At 34.9% G+C, this 22,240-nt stretch overlaps 3 protein-coding genes across 4 annotated transcripts; 2 read left to right on the top strand and 1 right to left on the bottom strand.

The window, feature by feature from the left end:
- Window positions 1-4,392: 4,392 nt before the first annotated feature.
- Window positions 4,393-6,941, top strand: LOC144842547 (leukocyte elastase inhibitor-like). Of its 2 annotated transcripts, none has more exons than XM_078698999.1 (2): window positions 4,393-4,453; window positions 5,406-6,941. In XM_078698999.1, the coding sequence occupies exon 2, from the start codon at window positions 5,423-5,425 to the stop codon at window positions 6,605-6,607; it is 1,185 nt and encodes a 394-aa protein (XP_078555125.1). In that variant the 5' UTR covers window positions 4,393-4,453; window positions 5,406-5,422; the 3' UTR covers window positions 6,608-6,941. The 2 variants fall into 2 exon arrangements, with proteins under 2 accessions (XP_078555125.1, XP_078555126.1); XM_078699000.1 differs by lacking the exon at window positions 4,393-4,453 and adding an exon at window positions 4,470-4,539.
- Window positions 6,942-7,335: 394 nt separating this feature from the next.
- On the top strand, window positions 7,336-16,341 carry LOC144842546 (uncharacterized). The gene is made up of 14 exons (XM_078698998.1): window positions 7,336-7,467; window positions 7,890-7,980; window positions 8,114-8,208; window positions 8,310-8,412; window positions 8,719-8,869; window positions 9,605-9,729; window positions 10,418-10,650; window positions 11,048-11,257; window positions 11,621-12,144; window positions 12,260-12,512; window positions 13,032-14,149; window positions 14,686-14,883; window positions 15,397-15,557; window positions 16,021-16,341. Exons 2-14 carry the CDS (start codon window positions 7,912-7,914, stop codon window positions 16,144-16,146), a joined length of 3,366 nt encoding a protein of 1,121 aa, XP_078555124.1. The 5' UTR covers window positions 7,336-7,467; window positions 7,890-7,911; the 3' UTR covers window positions 16,147-16,341.
- Window positions 16,342-17,480: 1,139 nt separating this feature from the next.
- Window positions 17,481-19,778, bottom strand: LOC144842519 (carbohydrate sulfotransferase 11-like). The gene is made up of 4 exons (XM_078698967.1): window positions 19,697-19,778; window positions 19,314-19,378; window positions 17,811-18,351; window positions 17,481-17,506 (listed from the first exon to the last, which is right to left on the bottom strand). Exons 1-4 carry the CDS (start codon window positions 19,743-19,745, stop codon window positions 17,481-17,483), a joined length of 681 nt encoding a protein of 226 aa, XP_078555093.1. The 5' UTR covers window positions 19,746-19,778.
- Window positions 19,779-22,240: the final 2,462 nt, after the last annotated feature.

Genomic DNA, 22,240 nt, shown 5'->3' with positions numbered 1-22,240 from the left:
GTTTTGTATAGTATTGTAGGCTATATTTTTGTATTTAAGTACATATATATTATATATTTTTATATTTTTTGAACATAGTTCATCCGTTTTTTCATATATGCTTTTGACTGTCTGCATATGCTGTTTAGGGTCACCCTCACAAAATAAGGTTTAATAAAAAAATAAAATAAAAGTCACTAATTTTTTTTTCTTTTCGTATGTTAATACAATGTGCTCAAGTGGACCTAATTTGGCCCCAGTGGAGCACAGTGATATAAAATAGAAATAAAGTCACTAAATTTTAATATCTTTTCGTATAAAACACTGTGCTCAAGTGGACACAGTTTGGTACCAGGGGAGAAGTGATATAAAATAGAAATAAAGTCACTCAAGTTTCAATCTTTTCGTATGTTAATACACTGTGCTCAAGTGGACCCAATTTGGCGCCAGTGGATTTTTTTTTGAATGGAAAATAATGAATATTGTTTTTGTTTTATTTTGAAAGAGAGATATTTTGAGGATTGTAAATGTCAAGTGGAACTTTTTTTAAATCAGAAACAAAGTTGCATGGCATTATTTTCCATTAAATAGACTGGCATAAAACCTCGAAAAGAAGCCCATGTGCTCCTTCATTTCTAGTACTCCTGGGTGGGCTTCTTTTCCACATGGAGTTCTTTTCGAGATTACTTTTGCAAACTAAAAGAGGGGAACTGCTAGCTTCCCGCCCGGAAAATATTTTATTTACATGATTTGAAAAATCTTCTAATGTAAATAATTAACAGCATCAAAATTTAACAGTGTGGCGTGTTGACCGCGACTGACTAACATACCATCTTCACCATAATACACCTGCACAGACTCATTTGCATAACAACGCAGGGCTTACCAAACTGTTTAAAATAGCTACAAGGTCCCCAGAAATGACACCTATAGTATTTTGAAACATGATATATAAGAGTCTTCACTACCCCACCATGATTGGGGCTGAGCAAAGACAATTTTGAAAAAAAATATTTATTGAAATATGAAATTAAATAATTAAGTCTCCAGTTAAGCTCACCATGGTTGGGGCAGAGCTAAGATTGAAAGCTGAGTCCCCGGAAATTATGAAACGAAATATATAAGTCTTCAGGACCAGCCATACAATGAATATTACAATAAAACATATTTATTTATTCTACCATAAACTTTTATTCACAACATATTATCAGTAGGCCTACAATACAATATCTTGCATGAAACGGATATTTTAAAATGTGTAACGGTAGAATTATAATTCTAATGTAAAAGATTAACAAAATAAAAATTGAACAGTGTTGTGTGTTGATCGCGAATGACTAACAATACCATCTTTCCCACAGCACATGTGCACACTCATTTGCATAACAAACGCACGGCATACCAAACTATACGATGAGATAAAATTAATTCTCTTCTAAACACGTAACGAAGAGAATTAATTCCCTTTTTTTTACATTAAAATAAATTGAGTATTGTTAGTCATTCGCGATCAACACACAACACTGTTTAATTTTTATTTTAAATAAAAAAAAAAAAAACAATATTCATAAAAAAAATATCCGTCGAGGTTCGAACCCCAGCTGATAGCACTCAAAACTGGGCATTACCCGTTAAGCCACAAAGTACATGACTGAACAGCTGATAATAATCTATTTATACGTGTATTATGTAATTCATTATTACGTCATTAATATCCTATTAACCTTGCTAAGACCAAAATGATCAGTTAGCTCAGTCGTCTGAGCGTCGTGTTAACACACGTATGTCGTGGGTTCGATTCCCACGCTGGTCGGTGGAATAGAGTTAAGGCTATGCGAGCCACTGTGTTTGGGGTTCACAGATCATACGTCCCCCTTTCCACCACACATCATGAGGCGACAACATCAATGCATCTGGTGATGTGGTGGAAACGACCCCAAAAGGCTGTGGCAGGGCCTTAGTGCTGAGGCAGGGAGAGCACATTTACCATCTTTTTTTTTTTGGCTCTCGCCAACTACTTTGATGATTTAAATTTTATGTTTAGCGCCCTCAATTTATTTTAATGTAAAAAAAAGGGAATTAATTCTCTTCGTTACGTGTTTAGAAGAGAATTAATTTTATCTCATCGTAGTTTGGTATGCCGTGCGTTTGTTATGCAAATGAGTGTGCACATGTGCTGTGGGAAAGATGGTATTGTTAGTCATTCGCGATCAACACACAACACTGTTCAATTTTTATTTTGTTAATCTTTTACATTAGAATTATAATTCTACCGTTACACATTATAGTGTATTTTTAAATATCCGTTTCATGCAAGATATTGTATTGTAGGCCTACTGATAATATGTTGTGAATAAAAGTTTATGGTAGAATAAATAAATAAATATGTTTTAAGCAGATCTTCGAAATTGAAGCATATATGAAGAGTTTTTTTTAAACCCAACCTAAAATTCGCATCTGGATAGTTGAAATTTAACATTATAATTATCAAAGGTGATGATTGTAATTGTTTTCTAAATTATAGAAATATTAAAATTAGTAAGTAGGCTTTTGTGTGCTAGCTCTGTTTGTATTTCATAATTTTGTTTTGTTGAATTACCGTCACGGCCGCGTGCATTGCATGTCTCACACTTGGGAAACAATCACCATTGTATGGCTGGTCCTGAAGACTTTTATATTTCGTTTCATAATTTCCGGGGACTCAGCTTTCAATCTTAGCTCTGCCCCAACCATGGTGAGCCTAACTGGAGACTTAATATTTAATTTCATATTTCAATAAATATTTTTTTCAAAATTGTCTTTGCTCAGCCCCAATCATGGTGGGGTAGTGAAGACTCTTATATATCATGTTTCAAAATACTATAGGTGTCATTTCTGGGGATCTTGTAGCTATTTTAAACAGTTTGGTAAGCCCTGCGTTGTTATGCAAATGAGTCTGTGCAGGTGTATTATGGTGAAGATGGTATGTTAGTCATTCGCGGTCAACACGCCACACTGTTAAATTTTGATGCTGTTAATTATTTTCATTAGAAGATTTTTCAAATCATGTAAATAAAATATTTTCCGGGCGGGAAGCTAGCAGTTCCCCTCGTTTAGTTTGCAAAAGTAATCTCGAAAAGAACTCCATGTGGAAAAGAAGCCCACCCAGGAGTACTAGAAATGAAGGAGCACATGGGCTTCTTTTCGAGGTTTTATGGCAGTCTATTTAATGGAAAATAATGCCATGCAACTTTGTTTCTGATTTAAAAAAAAGTTCCACTTGACATTTACAATCCTCAAAATATCTCTCTTTCAAAATAAAACAAAAACAATATTCATTATTTTCCATTAAAAAAAAATCCACTGGCGCCAAATTAGGTCCACTTGAGCACATTGTATTAACATACGAAAAGATTTTAAAAAATGTAGTGACTTTATTTCTATTTTATTTTTTTATTAAACCTTATTTTGTGAGGGTGACCCTAAACAGCATATGCAGACAGTCAAAAATGTATATGAAAAAACGGATGAACTATGTTCAAAAAATATAAAAATATATAATATATATGTACTTAAATACAAAAATATAGCCTACAATACTATACAAAACGTTGAGTTTTTTCTTTTGGGATTAAATATTTTTTTAGAGCAGACTTAAAATTATTTATTGTTACCGCATTTCTTAGTTTGGTGGGTAGCAAATTCAGGTATGTTGGTGTTCTATAGATGAAGCTGTTCTTAAATGTTTCAGTTTTAGGGAAAGGGACGACAAATTTCCTCTCACTGACACTACTTCGGGTACATCGATGATTTGGAATTCTGGCAAGACGCAGGGCAAGGTATTCCGGAGAAGACCATTTGCATACCTGTAGGCAAGGCAGCCCAGTTGTAGATGCATGCGATCTTGGACTGTATGAAGATTTAAGGTGTTGTAAATGTTAGTTCGTGGTGTGAGAGGATGAGGATAATGCGAAGTGCTCTATTTTGAATGGTCTGTATTCGGTCAATATTCGATCTGATTCCCCAAACACTACATCAATAGTCAATGTGTGGGAGGATTTTATAGTGTTATAGAGGAGTATGGATGTGTGTTTATTAATGACATGACCGAGCAGGCGATACGATGGAGATGGACAAGCCCAGTTTGGAACGGAGTTTATTTACATGAAAAGAAAAGGTTAAATTCGAATCAATGTTAATGCCAAGATGTTTCTGTTTGTCAGTTTGTGATATGGGTATATACGAAACGATATTAAAAGTAGTGACTTTTATTTCTATTTTATATCACTGTGCTACCCTGGTGCTAAATTGGGTCCACTTGAGCAGTTACCGTAGTACTATTTCTATTATTGAAGTTAATAAAGGCATAAATGGCGCTCCGTAGAGAAGTAGAGAATGCTCCAGTCGTCAGAATGACGCTCTGAATATACCTCAGTACACTACAAGGAAGAAAAGAAAATAAGCCAACGTGTTCTTAGTTATTTTGTTTATACAGGTAGGTACAACAATTGCTCTTCCCCTCCCGTCCCCCAGCCCTCCAACTCCGTGTGTGACGTTACCAGCTGTGTCGTGATTATCGAGGTGAAGTATGGAAGATAAATATGATTTATTCTTGCATTAGCTTTCAAATAGTCGTATAGCGTAGGTCTTTGTAGTAGGCCTAGGCCTATACTGTATATTATACAATATAACTGTGCTAGGCTCAGCAGCCAGAGGTCAGAAATTACAGATACAGGCCTGTGCTGTGTGCACCTGTATATTTGCATATAGAATACCCTATGTTAATGTTATGTATGTAGGCCCACCCCCTATCATCAGTACAGTAGATAGAACTAGTTGTGCATTTAATATTCTTAAAGCAAGCCAATACTATAGTAGGTTTACTGTAATGTAATCCTAATCTGCTGGTAAATGAAAAGGTGTCCAGTCATTTTGGCCGCCAGTCATTTTTGATGCCAGTTATATCATGGAGGTATTTATTTTATACCTCCATGGTTATATGGAATGCCTAAATAAATTTAGAATCATTCATTATTGTGTGCTATTCTATTTAATTTCATGATTTTTTACTAAATTTAGTACGGTCTTTACCATATATATAATAGCCTCATACCCACCCATCCATAGGCGGATTTAAAGACCTTGCCCTGAATTGTGCAAATTGTAGTGCAAAAGATAAAATACTAATTTCAGTTCGACACTTAAAATTTGCCATTTTTGACGCCCCCCACCCCCACCTATTTCATAATCCTGGGTCCACTACTGAAACTGACTTTTTTCTAGTTTTCCATTATTCTTAAATAGTTGATGATTCTTGTTTTGATTCCCAAGTATTCTATTTCCATCTTCACAGGGTCATCATTCATTGGAGAATCCTCCTAAAAAGTAATCCACCATCAGGATCATGGTACATCAAGTCAAATGCGTTTTTTTGTATTTGCTTTCAGTTTTGTTTACCACTACCATGGCGACTCAATCCACATCAAGCTTCGAGCATCTCTCTGATTTAGCGAATTCCAGCAACGAATTCTCGTTGGATTTGTATAAAACGATTTTACCTACCGCCAAAGGTCAAAATATCTTCTTCTCGCCAGTAAGCATCACAACCGCGCTATCAATGACGTACATGGGTGCACGCGGAGAAACGGCCAATCAAATGCGAGACGTACTGCATTATAACGACATCGATGAGAACAAATTACACGAGTCCTTTTATGAATTGAATGGCCTGCTGTATGGAAGTGACAAGGAAGCTTATACTTTGAAGTCTGCCAACCGTTTGTTCACCCATCAAGGCTTCAGCATTCTTGAAGAATATCGCCAGCAAACAAAAGCACATTATCTATCCGAGTTGGAAACGCATAATTTCGTCGAAGACGGGGCAGGGGCTGTAAACGCTATCAATTCATGGGTTGAAGGTGAAACTAATGGGAAAATTAAAGATTTGTTGAAGGAAATCGATCCATTAACAAGATTAATTCTGGTGAATGCTGTTTATTTTAAGGGGAATTGGTTAAACCAGTTTGATATGGAACATACACACAAAGGGGTTTTTCACGTTTCATCAAATGAGAAAGTTAACTGCGATTTAATGTTCCAAAAGCGGCATTTTAATATCACATATGATTCTGGTAATAAATGCTTGGTTCTCGATTTACCATATAAGGGCAATGATCTGAGCATGCTCATTGTGTTGCCTGATGATACGGATGGGTTAGCGCTTTTGGAAAGGAAATTATCGGCTTCTCTTCTGCAATCGTGGACGTCTACATTGCGCCGTGACAAAGTTGAACTATATCTTCCAAAATTCAGTCTTACAGAGGAATTCCAACTAAATGATGCGCTTATTAAGATGGGGATGGGTCATTTATTTGACGAGGTCAAGGCTGATTTGTCCGGTATCTCGACAGCAGATCAGTTACACGTGTCAGAAGTACGGCATAAAGCGTTTATTGACGTAAATGAGGAGGGTAGCGAAGCAGCAGCGGCTACGTCTGTAAGATTGAGTACGCGCTCTATTGAACGCAACATCCAGTTCAGGGCTGATCACCCATTCCTGTTTATCATACGTGATCGGCGTACCGAGATGGCGCTGTTTATGGGAAGAATGGCTAAACCTCAAAATACAAGTGACCACGATGAGCTGTAGATCTATTAATGCTTTAAATATATAAAATAAATATTATTACTTTGTTTCTTTTTATCGAAAGTTGCTTAACACAAATTTTTTAGACTAAAATCAATTAGAGCCAAATTATTTAATTGCCTGTATATATCTTATTTTATTAGAAGAGAAAATACTGTAGTATACATTCCAGTTTATACTGATTGCTTCTTTAAGATTCTTTTATTTTTATAATAATATATTTCAACAACAAAATATTGTATGTTAATAGTTGACTGATTTTGCATTAAAATTACTGTATTGAAATAATACAAAATGAAACAATTTGTAATTTATTTTTGATGATTTATATGATAAAATATTGTGCGACTACTAACATAATTATTTTTATGTACAATGCTACATAATTGTATTATGGAAAATATATAAATACTGTATAAAAATGATTGCTTTGGTTTTATTTAGTTGTGTCTGTTGATACTATAAATGCCCACCCATGTATTTTACAAGCTTGTAAGTAAATACATTATAAAGGCAGAGTGAATAATACAGAATGCATTTACAGAAATTTTAATTTAAAAGTAAATTTATGTCACTATTCCCTGACTGGATGAATCGGATGGATTTTTCTGTTTTTTTTTTTTTTGCCAATGATCGTTGGAATAGCGCTTTAAAAATGGAACGATTGATTCATTGAAACGAAGATTGATATATCGACAAATATCGATCTTTGTCTCGGTCTTTTTGATTGATTGAAATAAAAGGTCGGTCGTGTGAGTGCGCTGTTGATTTCCGAATTCAGCTAGCGGTGGTGGTATAAATGTTTTGCTGCTGGGGGCTAAGTTTTGTGACTAAATAAATTACTTTTACATTTTAAACTAAAGGTAAGTATAATATATTTTGAATTAAATTATACTCATTATTTATTGTGAAACTAAGTTAGCTAGCTAGAAGAGTGTGTACTGTTTACTCCGTTCATTGCTCACTTCGTTTACTACGCTAGAGCCAGCCTAGGCCTACTTACTCGGCCTAGGCCTAGATAGAAAGAAGTTAGAGAAGCCGGTTGTCATTGCATGGATGAGCATGGGACAGGACAGGAGTTGTTTCGTCCCAATTTCATAAATTTGTCTTTAACAACAGACTAAATAATCAAATAGGGTACAAAATATTACGCAGGAATTGATAACGTCATCACACTACTATACTTTTCCTTCTATTCATGCATTTTGTCAGAATCTGAGGTGGGGTAATGTATTTTAAAACGTAATTTAAAACCGGTATTTTTTAATTTTATATTGTTTTGTAGGTCTAATAAGCAACATTTAACAATGAGAGATAATTCAGAGTCACGCCGCCCCAGTGTTTTTGAACGACTTGGTCCAGGGGCAAGCGGAGGGGTAGGTTGTTTATTTTTTTAAATCATTTTAAACGAAATGATGACACTACTATTTTTATTGTAGGCCTATGCTATGTTTATATAAACAATGATACAGGATGATACCGTATTAGTAACCATTTTATATTTACCAGCGTGATGGAGGTCGGCAGGATAAATGCCGAAACTGGCTAAGAGATGGACATTGTGTTTTTGGATCAAAGTGTCATTTTTTGCACGGCCCTTACAGGTACCCACTCTTCTATATAAAGCGATGCAATACTATTTGTAATCATGAACAAATAAAAATCAATGTTTTGCCTTTTCAAATTTTTTATATTTTGTCCGTAGATCTTCAGAAGCTGATTCCGGTGACCTTCGTTTAAGAGTTGAAAGCAAACGTTCTGAATTAAAAAAGCATGGCTATGATCGATCTAGATCACCTTCGACTAAAGTAAGAATGAAATAAACCATGAAATAAGTTTGTACATTTATTGTTTAACTGAATTGCAAGAGGTTTTTCTTATTCTTTATTGCCAATCAAACAAACATCTACAAAGTAAGTGGCAGGAAACACAAAAGGGAACTAAATCCCTATGACAAGAGCCTGTGAATCCTCTTAAAAGTAGCACATGAAGATAAAATATAGCATTTCAATAAATATATCAGAAAATATTCACACAAGAAATATAAAAAAGCCATTCATGAAATTGCAATGGTTTTGTAGCAAATACTGAAGAATTTTGATATTTATTTTCAGAGGGAAAAATCTAAAAGGAACAAAGATAAGGATCCAGATCGACGTAAGAAAAAGAAATCTAAAGATATGGGTTCAATGGTTGTGAAGGGGCATCCAGTTAGTAGTGAGCATGATGAGGATGGAGCAGGCTGGGAAAGGTACCCACCACAAGGTACGTCATCATCACCTCCTGTAGACACACGGCTAGAAAATCGCTTATTGAATTACTGACAAAATGAGCAAACACAACAAACTGACTAAATTATATAGTTATTGATGATGGCCTTGATATTTTTTCAGATTCATTGAATCGGTTTAAGAACAAAGTGTTCAGTTTATTTGTATCGTGTTTACCCTCCTGTTATTGGCGAATTTCTTTTGCTGTTGGTTGGGTTTGGAAATTTAAAAAAAAATTAAATTTTCACTAAAATGACAAAATAAATGGTTAAATTCAACCAAAAAAAATCCATTGGCTGGCAGCCAATATGACTATTTTTGGCTTTTAATTACAGGTTTTTCAGGTAAATAATTTTTTTTTTCGAGTTTTGGTCAAAGTGGATAACTATTATATGATATTAAAATGACTAATCAACAGCAAAAATGAAAAAAAAATAAAAATTCAGGGGGACAATACATCTTTAACAATTTGCAACTAGCTAGAAGTTTGTATTCCAATCCCTGAATATTAGTTGTATACTGTACGTACAGTATTTACCTAAATTCAATTTGATACAACCCAACATGTGAATCATATGTGACTACTGTATCATATAAGAAATATCACATATGTCGCTGTAATGATGTAGCCTAAATAATTTCAATTCTACAATAGATGGGTCACATGTGATACATATGAGCTCTGTATTGCAGCATTTGCCTACATACAAAAATATACAATTTGTTTCAGATGACTGGATAGATCAAGAATCTGAGCATGAACGCGAGTTGGAAAGTCGAAGGCAAGAATTAAAACGTCAACTTGCGCAGATGGAAGAAATTGATAGTGAAAGAGAACATATACAACCAGAAAAGGTAACCTCTAGTCACCTAAAGCTTGGTTCCCAGTAGGGAGGATGCAACGCAATGATGTAAGCGCAGCGCTAGCGAGTTGACCAATGACAAGCGACAGTTTGATTAATCCATCGCCACTGATTGGTCAAATCACATGCGTTGCATCCTACTGGGAACTGAGCATTTTGAATAATCATCAACTACAAGCCAATCAAATTACAGCAAATCTATATCTATACTTTACCATCCTAGCCAATCAAATTTAGTGATCTACTGTGTCCACTAAACATTTTAATCCTTTTCCTAATGATTTCATGAATAATGGTCATACACCAACCACACTTCTTTTATTCCATACTCAATTAGATATTTTAATAACCGTAGTTGAGTCGTTGAATTTTGTTGCTATGTAATTTTATTGTATTAACCTTTTAACTTTGAGCAATATTGTATGTCACATGAATTTCCGTATGGACAAATAAAATGAACTATGAACTATATATTGCTCCTAAATACTAAGTATTTGTTTTTATTGATATTAGTAACTTCTTGTTACGTTAATTGTTTTTTAAGGGTCTTGGCTTAAAAGCTTTGCTTATTTTAAGTTCCCTTTTCCTTAACTTCTTAATGACATTGTTGTGCATATCCTTACCTTTATAGAATAAATTGATTTTGATTGATTTTGATTGATAATAATTCCATTTTGTAGTCTTCCAGTGAGAGTAGTTCATCATCAAGTTCAAGTAGCGATAGTGACAGCACCTCCAGTAGCAGCAGCAGCAGCAGTAGCAGCAGCAGTGAAGAAAGTCTGTCGCGATCTCCGTCACCCGTCAGTCGCAAAACAAAGAAAAAGAGGCTGCTAAAACAGGGTAAACGTGAAAAGGCTGCCACCGCTGAAGTCAAGCAGAAGCGTGGAAGATCTCGTGAAAAGAAGTACAAACCGTAAGCACATTTTTTTTTATAATGACGAAATTGTTCAATTTTTTATATCTTATGTATTTTTATTGTTTTACTTTTATATGTTTGAGGTGCACTTATAGAGAGCCAATTTGATAGTGCTTAACACTCATGGCAATCCACAGGGGCCGGCACCATTGTCATGTATTTCATGTTGTTGTTTGTGCCTGAAAATTGAATAAAATAAAAAATAAAATAAAAATGTATAAGTGAGCTTAAGTTGATATTCTATTTCCTCATGTTTTAACGGTTATGGTATTTGCTCTTGAAAATATTATATATATTATTATTAGTTGACGTAACGTTCCGGCGAGTTTCGTTGAATTGACCGTTGAATTCAACAATTTTACAGGAAATAAGTAGCATTTCTTTTTATTTACAGTGTGAAAGATAAAAGAATTATTTCACCAGATCAGCCAAAGGGGAAACATAAAGGTCACTTAAGTTCTAGTAAACAAGCGTCTTTAGGTCAAAAGTCAAAAGGTCATGATTTAGATCAACCAAAGAAAATTAAACACAAAGAAAACAAGAAAAAAGTAAAAGAAGCAAAATTTGAAGGAAAATCAAAAGATATAGAAAAGAAAAGAAAAAGGTATGAATAAACAATAATACATGTCTGTACGAGGCCGACACTTTTCACTCTCATATTTTGTCACTGTTAATGATAAGTCACATAGACAGTAGTCTCATCCTATCAGACAGTCTTTTATGTGACAAAAAGTGGACACTATGATGTCATATCACTACCATATTTGAGAATATCACTATCATATTTGGACACATCGCACTTTTTTTGTCAAACTAGTTTGATAGTGTAGACAGAGCTTAAGGCACCCCTGAGAAAGAGTGTAGTTTTATAAATGTTTAACTTTACAATTATTAATTAACTCCTTTATTATTACTAGATTATCCAAGTTTTCTTAATATCATGTATGTCCTTTTGTTAACTGCACAGGAGTCGATCTGGACCAAAGGATGAAAAAATGCCTGTTACTCATCAAAAGAAAAAAAATGTATCTGAAATGATTCCGCACAAGAGGGCGTCTTTGACACCGCCACCGCCGCCACAAAATCGAAAGGGCCGTGGATACACTTCGCCATCTAAGACGTATTCTCCGTCAACGCCAACTCAATCTGAATCGCCTTACTCTGTAAACCGCGATCGTAGCCCTTCCTCTCCCCCTACTCAAAAGCAGATACCCTTTGAACGCTACCGTGACTGTTCACCTAGTGTACCATCAAAAAGAGGTCGTGCGTCCCACTCATATGGAAGTATGTCTCAAACTTCAAGCAGGGGTCCAACACCACCTACTCAATTCCGAAAGAGACCTCACTCACCGTCGCCTTCAAGCTCACGTAGGTCTTACTCTCCAGCTGTTAAGCGTTCGATATCTCCTAGACCGAGGGTAGAGCAGTACAGGACCGGTTCATCTGAGAAATATGACTCTAGAAAAAGCAGCAAATACGCTATACCTCCAGGTAAGGACACATAACCTATACATTCCTGCACTTCCAAATTCACAATGAAATTCTGAAACAGAACTTTCTGAAAACTTGATATTGTTTATTGATGTATGTAATCTTATATCTGTAGGCTTCAAAGACAGACCTGAAGAATTGTATCCACCGCAAGAACACAGCCGCGGTCGAGGTCGTGGTAAGTACTATCGAGATGTACCGATTCCGCCTCATATTCCGATGGATGATCGTTATCAGATGAACAAATATGCACCACGTCACCATGCTCCCCCAATTCAAGATGACCGACGAGGGCGAGGGAATTATGAGCGATACGAGCACCGTGATCACGGTGATGCTTATTATCGTAAGGACAATCCTGAGGGAAGGTAAGAACAATTTATTATTATTTTTTTTATATCAAGTTTCAAGTTTCATTACATTTATTTACATACTCAGACATACAAAGCAATAAAATAATTATATGAGCTCAGAGTTTGAAGGCAGATTCCCTGGAAGATAAAGAATAAAAATCTTGCGATGGGCGAGCCTTAATTAAAAAAATGTACCAGTACACTGGGTAACCCTATACTCGTCCAGAAAGGTATACTGAATGGTTTTGTTTGCACCTAGAATGTAATGTGTTAATGTTTTTAATGTTACTTTTTGCAATTTTTTAGTCGGTTTATATATCATAGGCCTACGTATATTTTTTAAGGAAATTGCTAATCCACTTCCAGAAGCTTAGCATCGTCTCTGCATGCAACCTATGTCAATGTTATGGATTAAGCTGTCCCCGTCTTAACAACTTTGATATGTCAAAGGGTATTTGTTCTGCAGCTTTTAGTTAAATTAGTTTTTAAATTGTTATTGTTTTTAACTTTGCTATATAATTCTTTATTATTTAGAAAACGACCACGAGATGAAGTAAGATCTATATCGCCATCTCAGAAGCGTAGGCAGCTTAACGAGTCAAGTAGTAGACAAAGAGGCTTGGGACAAAGTCCAAGTCCAGGCCCACGAGACCAAAGAAGAGAACAGCCCCGTGAAGGTTACCGTCGACCTGCTGACATGCCAGCTGATGCCAATAGATATCCCCAACATGGGAGGGATTCCCAACACGGGAGAGATCGCTATAAAGATTGGTCAATTGAAGAACAAAAAGATTACAGGAAAGAGGACTCTAAAGATAGAGATACAAGATATAAAGAAGCAGGGCTGGCTGTTCAGGAATCGTTCCGACCGGATGACAGACCATTAGAACAAGCATTAGTTAAACGTGGAATGGAAGATAATAGTGAGGAGAAAAAAAATAAAGAAAACATTGAAAATAAGAGTATAGACAGTGACAGACCACCGAAAGAAGAAGTTGAACCCGTATTTAGTGACTGGTCAGATGAGGAAGGGAGTGAAGAGATATGGAATGAAGATTCTTCTGATAGAAAGAAAGAAGAATCTTTAGCGGTAACACCAAAAGACATTCCAATGAAATCTGAAGACCAAAGGAAGGAACCCAAAGAGTACAAACAAAAAGAAAGACCGATAATCATGTCTGAACGACAAGAACGTTCTAGAAGAAGTCATAGCAGAGGCAGCTCTTCTAGTCAACAGAGTTCTGTAAATTCCGATAACCAAAATAAACGACAAAGAGAGTATTACGAGCGGGAACGATATCAAAGAGCGCGAGGGGAGAGACCAAGGAGTGAAACTCGGAGCGGATTAACAGACAAACCGGTAATTAACACAGAACCTTCATTCAAACAAGTTGAGATAAGAAAGGAGGTATCAAGCGAAGGAATTGTCCCTCCTCCTCCTCCGAGCATTGACACCTGTGTGGAAGCAAAAGGAGACAGGTCTCCAGTAGCTGAGCCTAGACATTTTGAGGATGATGTAAAAATGGAGAATACTAGCAATAATATCTATGATTCATTCAGTGATGATGATGATATTGAGAAAGTCTTACATAGTGAATCAACTGATGCAGCAGGCTTACCAACGAAGGAACCTAAACCTGAATCTGATATAGGTAAGCCATGTACAACTGCAAGTGCCATGTTAGACATTTTATTTTATTTCACCTTATTTATAGAGCATGGATTTTAAACCTCCATGTATAGAGGGTGACCCTAAAAGCTTATGCTGACAATCAAGGGGCCCTCTTGATGAGTTATGATAAGTGGATGTGTGTGACAGTGACTGTGATATATTATACTATACGTCTTGAAAGATGTACTAGGTTCTTTAAAGTTCACATGAGCTAGATGTGTACACTGGACCTACGGTTTATAGTCCTTATCCGGGAAGACTCGTTCTACCACCAGAACCGTAGGCTTTTATTATCTGATCATTCCCAAGCATCACTATCAAACTAGTTTGACGAAAGTGTGATGTACCCAAGTATGGTAGTGATATGCCACAATATAGTAGTGGTATGACATCATCATGTCCATATATTTTTTGTCACATAAAGTTTGATAGTGAAGACAGCTTAACAATAGTTTTGTAATCCAATTAGTCCCCATAACTTTTACTTTCATTTTCAATTTTGTTTCTTACATGCAGCAAAAGATTTGTTAGAGATAGATTGGAGTAGTCTTAAAGATTACAAAACAGAGAACAAGACCAACCAACCTGGGTCTGCACTAAGTCGCTTCACGCCAGGCAGCATTCTTTCTCGTATCGGAGTGTCAAGAACACTGGCAGGGCCTAGCCTCATGAAAAGAGTTCTTGAAGCTTGTAAAGAGGCAACACCAGAAGGAGGTAACGAATGAATGGCAATTCTATGTAGATACACCTGAATAGAGTTCAGTGACTCTATTACCATTCATATTTAGGCAAACGCTTACCCTTTAAAAAAATTCTGTATCTAAGTGAATGTCACTTGGATGGATATCCTTGATATTTAGTGAGCTATGTGAAACTGTAGCTTGGTGATTAACATGCGTGCCTGCCAATCTATGGTCTGTCTATGGTTCAATCCTGACCTAGTGCGAGGGTTCAATTCTGACCTAGTGCCGGGGTTCAATCCTGACCTAGTGCCAGGGTTCAATCCTGACCTAGTGCCAGGGTTCAATCCTGACCTAGTGCCAGGGTTGTAACTCATGACTCCTTCAACTACACTCCCTAAGCCTCAAATGAGACTTAGTTTATAAGCACGATAAAATAATTATAAAATAGTTTATCCATCCTGTAATTGGTGATTTATACGGTGTTGGATGCATATGAAATATAAACAAAAATAATATCTGGTTAATCGTTATGAATTTCTTATAGGGGAAGTTCCGACATTTGATTGTGCCTTGGGTGCTTTAAATGCTATGGCCCAGCAGAAAGCTCGTCAACGAAAGAAACTTCTTTCGGATGTTGGTCCTTGTCGTAGAGCTTTATCGGCCAGATGGGACTTGCAGATAAGAAAACGGCTCAGAAAATCTAGGGTAAGTTATACCTCATTATAAACAAACATTGTGATGCAATTGGCAGTTTTGATGTCCGTTTTTCTGATGTGGTGTTGATTTTGAAGTTGGTACTACCCCACTATTCTAGTGTGCCATTAATGCAAGTGACTATTATATTGGCAGTCAGCTGTGCATGCAATTTATTATTTTCTATCTGAATGCTTGATGTAATCATGGATTAATAAATGAATTTGACACACGGTCAAGCGTGCTGGTATCCCAGACCAAATATTGTCTCTGTATAATCAACCATAGAAAATACAGATTTTAATGCACAAAATCGACCATGTGCCTATAGAAACATTTTAATTTACTCTGTATATGAATTTTTGTTTTATATTTATCTGTTTTTTATCGTACTAATATTTGCCAATCTGTAAGAAGAATATTATAAATGAGAATGTCACATTGTCATTGTCAAATTGTCACATTGTCATTGTAGGATGTAAATGTGTTCAACACTTCGCCAGTGGATCCTGATTTATACAAACACAGTTTACAGCTTTTTAATTCTAAAGACTTCACACCTCAAGTGTTACCATCGACGCACATGTTAATTGAAACATAGTGCACGATGTCAAAGGTCATATACTGTACTGGGATTGTGTCGAGAGTCATAGGCTGATCTGAGGGGAGAGAGAGACTGAACAACTGAATCGGGGATGAAACATTTTCTGGAGTTCTTCTCAAATTTGTACTCCAATTTTAGCATAAAAAATGTTAATTATATGCAAGTCAGGAAACCTGGATAATGGGAGAAAGAGGGGAGAGAGAGGGGAGAGGGAGGGAGGGAGGGAATTGATAGAGAGAAGGAATGGATAGAGAGGAGAGGGAGGGAAGGGGAGGGGGAGGGGGAGAGGGAGCGAAGGAGAGAGAGGGTGGAGTAGCAGTGGAGACTGTCGATTACAGATTCTCCTTTTTATTAAATGAATATTTTAAGGCAAATAAATGAAATAAAATCACTCATTAAAGCATTATCTACACTATCAAACTTTATGTGACAAACTAATGTGATATGCCCATATGTGGACAAGATGATGTCATATCACTGCCATTAATAACTGCTTCCCTCTGTTCTCCAATTATCAGTAATATTTTATTAGGTTTCATTTCTTTCATTTTATTACAAATTCATATAAAAATTCTGCAAAAATGTCAACATATCACTTGTGTTAGATAAATCATTTTAAACAATTATATTATCTAATGTAAATGTGTACATGCGTTATCTCAAAAAGATAATACATCTATGTGTTGAGTGAGACGTCAATTAAAACAGTCTAGTTACACTCGTGTTTATTTGTGTACTAACCCAGTGTCCCATAAAAAAGAAAAAAAAAGAGAAAAAACAAGCCTGTTGATTATTTTGTTGCCAGACAAGTTAATATGCAAACACCCAAAGCTTGCTTCCCACTACGACGTAACGTAAGGACGTAAACGCAACGCAAGCGTGTTGACCAATGACAAGCGACAGTTCGAATAATCCATCGCTTGTGATTGGTCAAATCACTTATGGATGTCCTTGCGTGTTGCGTCTCTAGTGGGAACCGAGCGTTACTTAATAACCTTCACCAAATAAGTTTTTAACTTATCTTCCAGAGAATTCTATATTTTAAATAATAATATACTAAATATAAATAATATAAAAATCGATAAAATGGACTTATCAACTGAACTACTACTTATAGGCCTTACCTTTACCAAGTAAAAGTTAGTAAGGGATCTTGTAAAAATTATAATGTACTGCAGTTACTGCTTATTACTGTATGTTTATGTAACATTTGTACAGTGTTTTTTTTTAGGTATAGACTGTTTTACAGTAACTGCATAATAAATTAACACTCCTAAATTGAAACTGACTAAAATTATACATTACTGCAGTAGTAAGTAGTTACTGCAGTATTAATTTGACATGATCGCTAACTTAACTTAAAGGAAATGCAATTGGTATTTTGTAATTAAATAACATAAAATCGTACTTAAATTTATGGTAGATATCGGATATAAGAGAAGTGGGTATCGTGGCGTATGCTTTCTCGAGTTTACCTGAACTATTTGTGAAGTGCTTCCCGGTCGAATGTGGAAATGATATGTTTGCTTTCGAACGCGTTAAAATATATTTCGATTCGTTTTCTATATCCTCAAAATGACCTATGACGTCATAGTGGATATCGCACGGATAGCAAACTCTGTGCATTTCCCGCCAATGATCGTTAAACCTAGTTATCATACCATCTATAACAAAATTTAGAAAGTCTTCAAATTGTACTTTTTTACTTTTGTCTTGTTTGTTTGATCTAAAACGTGACCATATTGTATCGTATATTCCTTGAAATGGTCCGTGGCTCTTTTGCTCTGGGTTGAATTTATCGTTGTAAGCAGACAATAGTCGTGAGAACGGATTCCTTACGAACATAAACGTTGTGTATGTTTTCAAGATTTCGTTTTGTTTCTTCACTGGAAAACTACTCAAATACTTGACTTGTTTCTTCCACGCGGCAGTCACTTGCATATGTGTCATCTTCATGACATCGTTGTACTTCGTCTTTCCAGCTAAAACAAGCATGATTCTAGCCCAGCTGTCCGTTGCAACTTTTGGTGTCTGGCAATAGACCATCTTGTGTTTTTCATTCACTAACAGTATTGGTTTAGCGGTCATTTTAGTTATTTTGTTTCGGTGGAGCTGGCACATCTGTTTGATGTGTTTGTTGCGCTCTACGTGTAAAGCTGAATATCGTGCCATGAATTCAGCTTCGGTTTCCGGAATATTAACCTAGAATAAGCAATATGAATTTATTTGAAGAATTAATTAATATAGATATAGAAAGTCATTTATTCCGAACTCCATAACTATATATAACAGTAAAACATCTAGATAAGATTAGTATAAATGTGTCTCATCGTATTGTAGGCATCATCATGACAATTGTTATTGGAATTTCTCTGTATGCTCTTTGTATCTTTTGATGTGTTTTTTCATTATCATGTTTTTTGATGTTTTTTTATAATTTTAAGAGCCTTGTCTGTGTACAAACTTCAAATTTTTAATATTTTATATATTTGACAATAAATGTTGTGCAAGCAGCGCATTCATTCATTCACCATTCATAAAGAATAGATCCGGTTCTAAAAGTTCTATTGTTATTATATACAATAAACCTTTGCAACAACATTGTATAACCACCCCGATACGACTTTGTTTAAGCAGAATCGATCGTCAGGAAATATGTTTCTTCTTTTCGTAAGGAAAAAAACTATAGAAATCCAAAGAACAATCAATTTTATTTAGGAAAATAGATTTTATAGTTGTGACCCGGTTAACGATTTAAATCATCTTTATTTAAAAACTTCCAAAAAGGTCGTTCTACTATCAGTGTAATACTATATATAAATCAACACTATACATTTTAAACTCGAGCCAACATGGCTGCGTTTGTCACGAGAAGTTACAATTATTGTTATTCCAAATTAGGAAACCAAAGAGACGGACACAATTCCAAACCCTTTTTTCTTTGAGTTTTAAAATATCTGTACTTTAAAAAAAATTGTTCTTTTTACTTAACATTGTTATTCGTGATTTTAATTAAATTAATTATTCCAGTTTCAGTTTATTTTTCTAAGGATTCAGAAATAATCTATGGAATTAAAAATGTAGACCTGATTTGTATTTGTATAAAATGCACATTTGTATAAAATTTGTAAAAATTATAAGATTTGTATAAAATGCACATTTACCTGTTTATTTGAACCATTGTGACTGCTGTTAGTAGTTAGGCTGGTTGAAAAAGTTGGTCTGATTTCTGTATCATACAAAATAGTTATAAGTTATATCATAAACAAGAACTATATACACACCCCAACCTCCTAATTGTTGTATATTTTAATATATACAAAAAGCAAGTAGTCTAAAATGAATAGAGTGACGTCGGGCCTCGTCGACGACGCTGTCGGATCATGACACGTTTGATTTTCAGGAATCGAAATATTGTTGACGTTTTTTCAACAAATCTTGAGTGAAATGATTTAATTAATATCAATATAATCCGAAACAAACATTTTTAATATATGCAGGCTAATCATATATTATAATTTCTCGTTAATTCAATGATCACATTCACCTTTTTTTAAATTCAACGGTTTGTTACTTGATGTAGATCCCATGTACATGATGTATGTGAAGCCGTACACAACTGCACCAATGAAAAAAAGTAGGCATATTCTTCTTCTTTTGATGAGCATCATCCTTACAGCAGACAGGCCTACGTACCTATAATAACAGCAATAATAAGTACTATCAAAGCCATAATTTGGTTTTGGAAAAGTGAGGTGTCGTGTTGGTACCCAGACTTGGTCCTCTTAACCTCTTAACACGGCGTGTATTCAAGCATTGATTGAAGGCCTACCTAATGTATGTTAAATACATTATCTAGCATAATGCAAAGGTTATTATTGGACTTTCATGTGTCAGTCAGAAGAAAATGGCAAAAGGCTTCCAACTTTCAAGGAGTTTTATCTATATATATTGTTTGACTCATAATTATTGACAGTGCATGCTGATTTTGCCATTTTTCTGGTGTGTGGAGGTTGTTTTTTACTCAATAGTTTAAATAATTCTGCACAGAATTGGGTTTTTAGCAAAATATAGTTATAGGCTGATATTTCATAAATGTTGGATATCTTTACAAAACTTATAAATATATTATAAAGGTTAAACTTTGGGTCATCAATGAAGTAGTCAGAGTTACCAACAGTTCAATTACCGCTAATTTTAAACATCACCAGAAATAAAAATAGACCAATAGTTAAACAAATCATGTGAGACCAAGCCACTTTCAAGATTAATAAACTCTTTGGCTATGATAACATTTAGACATGTACATATAAACAAGGAACGGATTAGATCTTCGGATCCTTCATTACCGTGGACATGTGCTATTATTGTCCTGTTGCCATTTTTCAACTTTGCTATTGAGAGGTAATGTGTTTGAGCGAGCCTTGAATTTCAAACAAATTGCTATAAAGTTATTTATTTCTAGGAGATATTTTTTCCAGGAAGTGTCCTGATTTACAATTAATATACTCCTTAGGGAGGTTTTTTTAAAAAATTACAGCTTCATTATATAAGAAGAATCAATTTGCATAATTGATTTATTACAACATTTTTGTCCAGTTAAGAGTTGAGGATTAATATTGAGAACGTGACCCATTTACATTTGTTGAGAATATCTTTGATAAATCCATTTCCATATCTTTCCGTCTTAAGTTGTTATGCTCTTTTGTGCTTAACGTATAATTGAATGCAAGTTAGGCCTTCGTTTTTAATTGTTAATAACCGTTCCACATAGCCTAACTAACTTTACTTTACTGTTTTCAAGCTGAAAAATATCACGAGTAGGTCGCGTTTTAAGTCCGAAAAAACTACGTAGCATTAGTTATTCATCTTCATATTGCTGGTTATTAAATTTTGAACAAATTTGACTTTTCCCGAAAAAAATCGGATAAGTATATCAGCGAAGTTGTGATCAATATAGTGTGAAAATCAGTGTTTTTATCGATTTTTTGTGACCCTTAGAACGTTTTCAGCACAAAATAAGTTTGTAATAGTTAGTAGAGTGCTAGAGCAGAGTTCACTGTTGTTTTTAAGATAAAATAAAATAAATAATGTTACCTGTCTTTGAGAGAAGTATCAAAGCCCTATTTACCTGGAACGAGTGTAAAGTACTGTTGCGCTGTGAAATATTATATGTCCACCTTTACGTACCGACATGAAAAAATTGTCCATAAAGAATTTTCCGCGTTGATGGAGACACCCAAAGCATTTACCCAGTGAACTATATGACTCGAACAAAGGGTTGGTAGTACTGCATTGTACTAAAACAGGAAAAAGTCTCAAGTTTCAAGATGGCCGCGAAATTGATAAAAAGTTAAAGTGTCAATGTCAACTTGGTCTATTTACATGTTTCTGCCATTACTCTAACTAATGTAATATTCTAGCCAGAAATGCTATTTCTTGCATTTTTCCATATCTGAGTTGGCTATGGTGATAGATCAGGCTCTACCGAGAATATACATATTATTTATACATATTTATATTTGCTTTAATAAAACATTTTGATAAAAAATTACCATGTATGCTATATATTGATAACGACTTACCGTAGATATTTTCATTTCATTTTTTTTTTCATTTTTATTGTTCCACATAAGTAAAAGATCAAGACAAAAAAAACCTGGTCTTTGTTTATGTGCGGAATCTCAAATAAGCCAGAAGGGCTTTAAGGCTGACATTCTAAAAGACATTAACATTGTGCATGGTAACGTAAAATTGCTTTCTAAAAAAAACAAAAAGGCCAAACAGATTTTAGTTGAATATCAATAGAAAAGAAAAAGTAAGATATAAATTCTATAGGAGCAAACTTATTAACTATCTGGATTAAGTTTATAAAAAAAAAGTAAGGTTAGTGATAATTTTGTGTTTAAAGTTAAATTATTCCATAAAAAAGGTCCGTTAAGAATAAAAGAATGTTTCCTGCTATATATATTATAGATATACAAGTCTGTGGCACACATGTTTCAGATACATTTATATTTCGTATAATGAGATTTTGTCACAAATTGTGAAGTAAAGTTTATTGACCTTTACTTTTAAACGTCATAGCTAG

This window comes from Antedon bifida, chromosome 5 (genome assembly GCF_963402885.1).
Source record: "Antedon bifida chromosome 5, ecAntBifi1.1, whole genome shotgun sequence".
NCBI classification, from domain to species: Eukaryota; Metazoa; Echinodermata; class Crinoidea; order Comatulida; family Antedonidae; genus Antedon; species Antedon bifida.
Note: the sequence above shows the minus strand (reverse complement) of the source record. Positions and strands in the feature narration are given on the sequence as shown.